This window comes from Capricornis sumatraensis, chromosome 13 (assembly GCF_032405125.1).
Source record: "Capricornis sumatraensis isolate serow.1 chromosome 13, serow.2, whole genome shotgun sequence".
Classification (NCBI taxonomy): Eukaryota; Metazoa; Chordata; class Mammalia; order Artiodactyla; family Bovidae; genus Capricornis; species Capricornis sumatraensis.
The window spans coordinates 1,169,502-1,180,789 of record NC_091081.1 but is presented as its reverse complement, the minus strand read 5'-3'; the positions used below and the strand labels follow the sequence as shown (position 1 = coordinate 1,180,789).

Sequence of the window (11,288 nt, the reverse complement as noted above, 5' to 3'; positions counted from 1 at the left end):
TCAGAGGGGTAACACAAAGTAAAAACGTTTCCCCACTTGAAAGTATATACAAGAAAATTATACATTTGTTATTTAACTGCTCTTTCTCCATAGACCACCCTTTAAGAATCTATTTTCTAAATTCAGATTTCAAGCTTTAAAAACCTGAATATTAGTAATTCCTACCTTTGTGTCCAAAATATCCATAAGCAATCCATGAATATCCACTCCACTATAATTTCTTTAAATTCACTAAAATAAAAACATTCTTTTCAAAAATTCACTTTAAAATATATTATTTGTATATTTTAATTTTGGATTTATTTTTAAACAGCTGAAAATACTATAACGCAGCTTCTTTGCAGCCCATTAACAATTACATTTCTACATCCCCTTGAGACAAATCCTGGGTTTAGGAGTAAAATTAAACTACTTTTTAGATTTAATAAAAGATCTTAAAATATTTCAATGTTTTTCAAATGGAAAGAAGAAAGAAGGGAAGGAAAGGAAGAATGAAAAAAGAAAGAGGTGAGAAGAGAGGACAAACAGGAAAGGGAGGAGAAAGAAATCTTTCTTTAAAACTTCACTCGCATAAACGAGTATTATCCTTCTGAATACCAGGTAACCAACGAGCCAGATGCTCAAAATTCAAGAATCTTCTGTAAGGTTCAGAGCATGCATTAGATGTCAGTGGACAGCTGGTGGTCTGATGCTCACACACCTGAATCTAGAAGGTTCCACAGGACCCTGGCCAACAATGTACAGCACTTCACATCTCTCTGACCCCCATCAAACCCCAGCTTCTTTCCCAGACCACAGGGAGGTCAGTCTGCTGCAACTCATACAGATTTGGTTGTGTCCCCCTGGTGGCTCAGATGGTAAAGAATCCACCTGCAATGCAGGAGACCTGGGTTCAAGCCCTCAGTTGGGAAAATCCCCAGGAGAAGAGAATGGCTACCCACTCCAGCATTCTTGGGGAGAATTCCATGGACAGAGGAGCCTGGTGGGCCACAGTCCATGGGGTCGTAAAGAGTCAGACACGACTGAGTGACTAACACTTTCACTTTCCAACTGAGCATTCCCCATGATTCACATGTGTCTCCTGGTCTAGGATCTTCCTGTCCAAGTCCCATAAGGCACGTGTGGCAATGCTCTCTGACTCTCAGCCTGAACAAAGCCTGCGTGTGGGGCTGGAGGCTGGATACACAGAGAAGATCACCCAGGGCTCCTCTGATCACTTCCCAGTGACCTCAACCTCTGAGCCATGGGCAGGACAGTAAAGCCCAGTCTCTCTGCTTCCCTCCAGAGGGAAAACAGGCAAAAAGCAAGGGATGGGGTATGTGACTACATCTGAAGTGGAACAACATCATTATCCTTTAAAAAAGAAAAATCACCACCTCCATCCTAAAGAAAAACACTATATCTGATCAAGAAAGATATACTGAGACCATGGGCTTCCCAGGAGGCACTAGTGGGAAAGAACCTGTCTGCCAATTCAGGAGACATGGGTTCGATCCCTGGGTGGGGAAGATCCTCTGGAGGAGGGCATGGCAACCCACTCCAGTACTCTTGCCTGGAGAATCCCACGGACAGAGGAGCCTGGCGGGTTCATAGGATCAAAACGAGTCGCACAGGACTGAAGCGACTTAGCACAGCAGAGCACAGCACTGGGACCGCTGGGGTGGGTGGGGGTGGGCAGGGGTTTGGGGTGGATACAGAAGGCACAGAGCAAGCTCTTCCCTTGGGCTTGTCTCACCGTTACTACTAAAGCAGAGACTGACATATAGCAGTGCTTAAGAATCCAGGCTCACTTACTTCTAGAAAATGAAAAGAATCATCTAAAATAATGCGTTTATTCTGGAGAAAACACCACCTCCAAAAAATTCCTAAAAGATTTTAAGAAGGGGAAATAAAAGAATACAGCTGCAGTAATCCTTATTTTTGTTCCACACAGAAGTCAGGGGGAAAAAAACATCTATGCAGCTACACATACAAGGACCTGTTGTTATTAATACATCTCCCCCACTTCTACCCGCCTCCCAACTCATAAAAAGAAAAACACTGATTTTTCCAAACAGAGGTAATATCTGATTATGAAGACAAGACAGTCGCATGTGGCTTTTGGAAATGCAAGTGTTTCATGGAGTCTTTAGGAATCAAATCACGGCCAACGCTGCAAGGAGAACAGAAGCGCCAGGCAGAGCAGGAGGAGGCCGGCGGTCAGGCGCGGCAGGCGGGCCGAGGCCGCGCGGTCGCAGGGGCCGCAGGCGAGCGCATCCCCGCAGAGGTCACAGGAGGTCAGCTGCGCTCTGGAGTTGTAGCTTCTCACGGCTCGCCGCCCTGTTCAAAGAGGCAGACGTCGCTTTAGATGCCTCCTGCGTTTAGAAACAGGTCCTCTGCCAACTTAAGTGCCTTTGGATACACTTTTCTGAGTTTTCCGTTCTTCACATAATTTTAGTTTTCTTTACAAGAAAAACAGCAAAACTGCTCACAAGGAGCCCAAACTGCGAAGCAAGTCCAGGAGAGAAACAGTGCTTTCAAGTCCCGTTTCTGTACCACCGGCAGCTGGCCGGCATTAAAAGAGAAAAAAAACAGACCCTAGCTGCACAGCTCAGGTCAAGCGCAACCTGAAACCCTTCCTGGAAAAGGAAAGGCTGTACCTTGAGGATGTTTTAATCTCCTTGAGACTTCATTTTTGGATGACATTTTCTATGCCTTCAAGTAAAGTTCTAATCATTAGGACTACTGAAGAGAAATATATTTACGTGGACTTTATTTTAAAATGCAAAAATATGAAAAGAACTCTGTGTCATGCCTCATTTCAGTGTCTTAAAATGTTAAGCACATAGTCTCTAAAACTACTGAACTTGAGTAAATTTTATAGTACAACCTAATATTTTTAAAAATTAGATAAAGCACTGATAGCATTATAATAAACTTACTATAAAGCATAAATGATTTTTATTTTTACAGTTTTTAAGAAACTTTCTATTTCCAAATTCCTTCATGGTTTTACATTGTTTTAAATTTTATAAATATGCTTTCTGACTCTAGGGTTTTTCAGAATGGGTTTTATTATCCTGATCTTACCCATATTTTCATTTTAAATGCCCCCCAATACATAAGTCATTTTCCACAAAAAAAACTTTACAGAGACTGAATCTTTTTTGCTTCTTATATGCTTAAAATGTTCTCCATACACCTGAGAAATACCAATTGGGGAAGCTTTCAACTAGGTTATTAAATAAAAAATTTGGATAACTTCGTTATTTTGTCACTGAATCTCTAGCTGAGTCTTTCATCCTTTCACAAAAAAAAAAAAAAAATGCTGCATGTTTGTCCCCAAAATGTCCCACAAGAACTGGGTGAATGCTCTACCCCAACTCCAATAGGAAGCAAAAGATGAGAGGAACTGGCTTGCTGACTTAGGAGGAGAGCAAGGTGGTGCTACCTCTTGAATACCCTGTGAAGACTCCCAGCCATACGGACAGGTTCCTGAAACTGGAGCCGATTATACAGAGTGAAGTAAGCCAGAAAGAAAAACACTGATACAGTATACTAACACATATATATGGAATTTAGAAAGATGATAATGATAACCCTGTATGCGAGACAGCAAGAGACACAGATGTATAGAACGGACTTTTGGACTCTGAGGGAGAGGGGGAGGGTGGGATGATTTGGGAGAATGGCACTGAAACATGTATACTATCATGTAAGAAACAAATCGCCAGTCTATGTTCGATACAGGATACAGGATGCTTGGGGCTGGTGCATGGGGATGATCCAGAGAGATGATATAGGGTGGGAGGTGGGAGGGGGGTTCAGGATTGGGAACTCATGTACACCCGTGGTGGATTCATGTCAATGTATGGCAAAACCAAAACAGTATTGTAAAGTAAAATAAAGTAAAAATTAAAAAATTTTAAAAATAAATAAAATGTAATTATCTACAACTGCCTGGGACATGAAAATGTTCACGATTCTCATGCATTCTGATGATTCTGAGCCACTAGGAGTGCTTATTCAGGACGAATGTGATTACAAGCAGAAGCATTAGCCTGCAGGTCTCACACTGACAAAAAGTCACTCCCTGACTGATCAGAGATTTGTCCTGATCAGCTTAGATGATCTCCAAACTAGATCTCTACTTTCACATTCTAAATGTCTAATACTTTATAAAGTAAAAGTTACCAGTAAAATCAAAGAAGCTCAAGTCATTTTTCAGACTATATTTTTCTTGAAATGATAAAAAAAATCTGTTATAATAAATACATTTTACCAAAACAATCTCCCTCAGTGAAGAAACAGCTAAACCCCACTGATCGTGTTTGCCAACACGGATGGTGTTCACATTCTCTCCTGAAGAAGTCTTGTTTTAAAACCAGAACCAGATGGAGTGGGTGCTTGGAACAAGAAAAGAACCTCGGAAACTGAACAGAACTGGACTCCGTGTGTCAGTTTTGTTGTTGTTGTTTTTTTACTTTTAACTGTAAGTTGAAAAACTAAATTATGAGCAAACACATCATTTTAATATATGCAAAGTGCTATCTTGTAATTATATTTTGTAAATTATCCATTGTTTTCATTTAAATGGAAAGCTCACCTCCCCAACTACACCCTCCCCCACAAAGCTAATTCAATAGATGGTCACTTTGAATGAATGAGTGAATGCCTGGCTTAACTCCTGAAGTACTGGGAACTCCAGAACACACTTACTTGGTTCGTAGTAGTCCACTATGGACACTGAAGCATCTTGTGTATTTGACACTCTAAAGCTTCTCACAGCAGGAATATCAACACAAAACTGGGTTTCATTTACCTTGAAAAATACAGAAGACTTTTAAAGAGGTGGCAGACTGTTCATGATAAAAGACATTTCTTTCTCTTATCATTTATCAAACAGTTATAGAAATTAACATTTAGGGAGCATTTCTACACACCCAGTACTATGGTAAACACTTTACATAAATCACATCATTTGTTTTGTAAAACAATCTTTGCATGATCAGTATGGTTCTTACTTCCATTTTACTGAAACAAATACTGAGAATTAGAGTGGTTAAGGATGCAGGAACCCAAGGTGCATGCCCCTGGCCTTAGTCCTTCACCAAAAACCGTCTTTCAGCCTTGCACCCCATCCTGGTTGCTGCTACTGACTCACCCCAGTCCCCTTCTCTGGAGAATCACCCTCAGCTCATAGAAGCCACCTCATCCACTAAGTGAAGTAACCTCAGAGTCAGGGGGGCACAGCCCCCAACCAGTAAGGTACAAAAGGCCAGCCTCTTTGCCTCCAGGAAAGATACTTAATGCCAATCTAGCAAAAAATACTAGTTAAGGAATCTGAAATTAATACATCCTTCAAACATTTCATTACATACCAATTAGCAGGAAGTGAAAAGTCAATCAGTCAAAATGTAATGGACACTAAAACTAGCCATTAACAACAATATTACAGACACAGGACAAACTCCAAACCTAATTACATTATTAAATATATAAATATTAAGTGCATTTTTCAAACCCTAAATTAGGCCCATGACTGTCAAGCAGTATTTAATATATGGAAATTACTGAATAGCAAAGAGACTTTGAATTCGTTTTAACAGCTTTATAACCAAAATGGTTTTTGAAGTCTTAAAACAAGGAGAATATTTAGGAACTAGCTTTTTAAAAGTAGAGTCACTGCTAAAGCAATATAATTCTGATTCACACTTTGCAAAACTGGAATAAGAAACATATGTATTCCCCTCTCATAACATGAAATCCTAAGAACACTTAAAACTCAATTTCAACTCCACATATAAATTTCATGTAGATATCAGAAGAATAAACGTACATGCCAGCAGTTTCGAGACATAACAAGTAGAGTCTTGAATTCCACACTAATCTTTCTCACAATATTTTATGCACTTTATTCCTGAATCAGTAATTTTCATACAGCAGTGGGAAGAGTACATGAAAATAATATAATTATATTATATAATGATTTTCTGTAAAGACCAAACCTCTGAGAATATTCTATGATTCAAGCAGCTAACTTTTCAGTGCAGGAATGTTAACCCTTTGCGAAGTATTAAACGCTTTTTCTCTCACAAAAGCACCCTGCACTGGGTCTTCACTGCTGCCGCGGGCTTTCTCTAGCCGTGGCGAGCAGGGGCTCCTCTCCAGTTGTGGTGTGCACTTCTTGTTGCAGTGGCTTCTCTTGTTGCGGAGCACCAACTCTGGGTGCTCAGGCTTCTCTCCGGTTGCAGCTTGTGGGCTCTAGAACGTGGGCTCAGGAACTGTGGCACATATTGCCCCGTGGCATGTGGGATCCTAGTTCCAGACCAAGGATGGAACCCAGGTCCCTTGCATTGGCAGGAGGATTCTTAACCACTGAACCACTAGGGAAGTCCTTCATGAGCATTTTAAAACATGTAATTAAAGCTTTCACCATCACCAGCATTTAAATAAATATGTTCAGCAATTCCTTGAAGCACAGGAGTTCTCTATGTGAGATCTGGACTATATTTTGGAAAACATATCACAACAATTTTTGTGTTGAATATCTGGTATGAAATAATTTCATTATCAAGACTTTCATTAGGTTCATCATTAATAGTAATTCTCTTCAATTTTATAATAATGTCTTGTAGTGTTGACAATAGATGGTTGCCATGTGAAAGTCACTCAGGGACACCAAAAGCCAAAATAATGACATAAAGAAAACGTATAAAGGTGCTTCTGAACACAGTAAAGAGTGGTGCTGTCAGTGGTTACCGAGGTGAAACTTAGGTTTCATTACTTACAGAGTCCAAGTAGAGGTTGAGTTTCCCATGGTCATGTTCTACTTTTTTCACAGTATCACTCAGGGGAATGGCATCTGAGGACACAGTAAAACCACTGAGCAGGTTGACTTCCATAAGGGCCATGCCGCTTCTGGCTGGGCCCAGAAACCTAAATCAAGGATGACAGGAGAGACAAAAACCCTTTAGGAAAAACCTACAGCTGTTGGCAAACTATCTTCATATAGAAACTAAAACTGCCAAGTGTTATTCCAAATATCTATTGTTTCGTTGAAATAAGTTACTGTAGAAAACTGTAAAAAGGTAACCCTTTCTTTACAGGTCTGAAATTCCCATAAGTTTCAACCACCTGAGGAAGAGAACAGTGGGTCCACCTGTCAGCCAGCATGAAATGCCTACAACGCAGCTGGCTTAGGCCCTGGGCTGTAATGAGGGTAACCTTTGCCCCTTCAGCAGGCAACTCTGTTTTCCAGTGGTTGATTCCAAACCGCATTGCATTTTTCATTTTCTCCAAAGTTGACTGCACTAAGCTCCCAGGCTCAAGGCTAGGAACTGAAAAAGAAGCATCACTTGACCAGTTAGCAGGAGATGGCGGCCAAGTCTTCAACAACCTTTTCTTCATCCGGTTTTAGAAAAAGAAGATCCAGTAGGGAAGGTCCTTCCCTTTCTTCTCCCACATACTTGGTGCAAATTTTGTATTTTCTTTGGTCACCTTGGGAGAATGACAAGCCTGGGAAAGTTTTGTTACACTGCTTGTTTTCTAACCCTGCTCTACACATTGTAAGCATCAAAGCATCTAGGCACCAACAACATTTTGTCTCCTTTAAAATAAGTATTTTTCTAAAAAAGACTAGGTGACAAGAGCTTTTACTTTGGATCTGAAGGAGCCCAGTGTCGTTATGGAAAGCAGTTTGCCTCCAAGGTGGGAGTCTCAGCATCATTCAGTTAAGTTCCTGTTGTCCTTTAAATGGCAAAAGCAAGAAGGGCCAGTACAAAATCTTGCTTTTCAAGCAGCAAACTGATGCCTGCCAAACATGACTGATTGAAAAGCCATACAGTACAAGTGCTGACTGTGGCTGGCTGGCAACCCCAGGCAGTCAAAACCATCTGCTGGTAATGTGCTCAAGAAGAGATGCTGCTGAAAACCAATATGGGCATTAAAATTGGAAGGGTTTTAGAGACGAGAAAAACAGCCAACCTGCCTAGATTCGATGACTGCAGTGTATCATCAGAAGTGCCTTAGCTGACCTGGTCTTTCCACCAGCCAGGGGCAGAATTTGTTAAACTGCCATGCCACAGAGAAACCCTGTCTGAGGTGAGTAAGAGCTTGGACCTTACTGACGAGAATAAAGTGCCTGAAACACCAGTTTTTCTTTTTATAAAGTGTCACTGAAAGAATTCATTTAGAATGCTATTTGTATTTCATAGCAGATTTTTCTCAGAAAACTAGCTGCAGCATCTAAATCCTTTTTATAAAGCCCCCAACCCTGATTAAAACACTTACCTTCTCCAGATCCTCCACACACACACACACACACACACACACACACACACACACAAAAGATATAGATGTCCTCTACATAGCAAAGTTTGTTGCCCATCTGACTCCTGATGCTGGAATAAGATTTGGAATCCTGCATTTTTACCTGAGCCCCTTATAGTGAAGCCCCATCATGGTCTGAATCTCAGTTTCACTTCTGTGTCTTCACCTGACCTCCCAATTTGCCCTTTTCAAAACTAGAATTTTATTGACTTGCTCTAAGCAGCTCTTTGCAGGAAACCACCCTCCTCAGGAAAGCTCTTTTCTTGTCATTTTAGCAAAGCTGTACTGTAACTAATCTTAAACCAGGCACCCCCATGTTCTGCTCACCTGTGGCCCAAGCACACTTCTCAAATCTTTTGATCACACAGTATCTTGCCTAACCTGTTGGTTCTTTCCATAGATCAAAGGAGTACAAATGAAGAATAAATAATTAACAGATGGTCAGATCTCTTCCCTAGCTTCTTTAGTAATCTCATGAACAAAATGTGTGAACAAGACAGCACCTAGAGGAAGATCATAAGAAGTCGACAAACCTGCATGCAGGGCAAGGTGGTGATGGCTCTGACTCCATCTCAATGACTGACTGAGACTGTTTTCCCAGTTTCCCTCTAAAAACCATTACTACTGAGCAGAATCCCCAGGGCTGGTCTCAGGACATGAGTCCACCTTCTCCCCAGACTGCCAGTTTTTCTTATTAAAGCGTCTTTCCTTTTGACCAGCAACTGTCTCTTGGATATTGATTTTTAAACAGCCAGCAGCCAGATCAGTAACACTGTTTTCAGGAATCATTTTTATTAATTTTTGTCTCCTCTTTCAAATGCGAAGATAAGGCTATATCTTTTTGGCTAACCTTAATATTCCAAATCCTGACGCTACATAGTGGAAACTCAGCCAATATTTACTGAGTGAATGAATGACTAAAGGAGTGAATGAGAAAAGCAGGGATAATAATAGCACCAACTTTATAGAATAACTCTAAGGATTAAATGAGTTGCATGGCCAGGTCATGGTGCAATGCCTAGCATGTAAGTTTGTGATAAATGCAGATACTGTGCTGTGCTTAATCACTCAGTTGTGTCTGACTCTTTGCGACACCATGGACACTAGCCCGCCAGGCTCCTCTGTCCATGGGGATTCTCCAGGCAAGAATACTGGAGTGGGTTGCCATGCCCTCCTCCAGGGGATCTTCCCAACCCAGGGATCGAACCCAGGTCTCCCGCATTGCAGGCGGATTCTTTACTGTCTGAGCTACTGGGGAAGCCCAAATGTGGGTGGGTGTTGTTTAAATAATAATAATAATAAGTTGATGTTGTCATTCTGGAACAGAGCCCAGTTTCAATCTTAGTGAAGTATAATGGGAGTCCTATTTTCTCAGCTAAAAAGGAAGCCACTGCAGAGATTCTGATATCCCCGTGCTGCTGGTTCAAAATCCCCAAATAGGTGAGGAAGGGGGCAAACATGTGGTAATTCATACTAAAATCAGGAACAAGGAGACCCAAGATACTAGGAATGGTAGCAGTAATGAAGAAAACTGGGTTCAGGCAATGGCTAAGCAGACTGACCACCTGGAGGAACACCTAGAGATGACCTCAGGAGGACCTGCAGGTTCAGTATCACATCAGTGACATCCAGCCCACCAAGAGTCCAAGGTCAATCAGATGCTAAAGTAAGTAAGTGTTCGCCCTTCAGCCATGTCTGACTCTTCGCAACCCCATGGACAACTCCGCCAGGCTCCTCTGTCCATGTAATTCTCCAGGCAAGGGTACTGAAGTCAGTAACCATTCCCTTCTCCAGGGGATCTTCCTGACCCAGTGATGAAACCTGGGTCTCCTGCATTGCAGGCAGATTCTTTACTGTCCGAGCCACCAGGAAAGCCCAATCAGACACCATGGGATATTTAAAAAGGGCAGGCAGCAGCTCGTCAAGATCAGTGCATAACAGAGTGACACCCAGCTTAACCACAGTAGATTGACAAAGAAGAAACTATAAAGTCTCTTGATTCAAGAACTTTCTGAAGGAGTTGCTCTCAAACTGCTGTATGCATCAGAATAAGCAAGAAGGCTGAAGGTGGCTTCACAGACCCTGAATCTGTGAAGTCAGTAGTCTTGAAGTGGATACTTTTTGCTTAACAAAATCCTCAGATGCTCTGGCAGAGAAGGAAATGGCAACCCACTCCAGTATTCTTGCCTGGAGAATCCCAGGGACTGGGGAGCCTGGTGGGCCGCCGTCTGTGGGGTTGCACAGAGTCGGACACAACTGAAGGGACTTAGCAGCAGCAGCAGCAGCAGCAGATGCTCTGGACACAGACCAAATTTAATAGTCACTTTATTAAATGCTCCCAGAATCTGTAAGTGCCTAAATATCCAATGCAAAGATCTTCTAAATCGGAATTATTTCACTGTGTCTAAAAAAAACTAGGCTCTTCATTGAACTTGCACACTTTTATGAAGTTCTGACTTAAGCGCATAAAACAAAGTTAAATGTGAACCTGGAATAAGTGCTTAATGGAAAAATGACCAACAAAAAGAAATAATCTATTTTGGAGTAGTAATCATGATTCATTAAAGTTTTTGAATGGAAATAGTGGCAGACTTTATTTTCTTAGGCTCCAAAATCACTGCAGATGGTGACTGTAGCCACAAAATTAAAAGACGCTTGCTCCTTGGAAGAAAAGCTATGACAAATCTAAGTAGCATATTAAAGCAGCAATATCACTTTGCCAACAAAGATCCATATAGTCAAAGCTATGGTTTTTCCAGTAGTCATGTACAGATGTGATAGTTGGACCATAAAGAAGGCTGAGTGCCGAAGACTTTTGAACTATGCTTTTGAACTATGGTGCTGGAGAAGACTCTTGAGAGTCCCCTGGACAGCAAGGCGATCAAACCAGTCAATCCTAAAAGAAGTCAACCTAAATATTCATTGGAAGAACTGATGCTGAAGCTGAAGCTCCAATACTTTGGCTACCTGATGCAAAG

At 41.4% G+C, this 11,288-nt stretch overlaps 1 protein-coding gene across 1 annotated transcript in view; it reads right to left on the bottom strand.

Annotated features, from left to right (window-relative positions):
- Window positions 1-2,140: 2,140 nt before the first annotated feature.
- Window positions 2,141-11,288, bottom strand: part of CD109 (CD109 molecule) — a 134,933-nt gene continuing 125,785 nt past the window's right edge. Inside the window, exons 31-33 of the mRNA XM_068985506.1 lie at window positions 6,771-6,918; window positions 4,699-4,801; window positions 2,141-2,319 (exon numbers count right to left, since the gene is read on the bottom strand). Coding sequence (XP_068841607.1) covers window positions 2,141-2,319; window positions 4,699-4,801; window positions 6,771-6,918 — 430 coding nt within the window. The remainder of the gene's footprint in view (window positions 2,320-4,698; window positions 4,802-6,770; window positions 6,919-11,288) is intronic.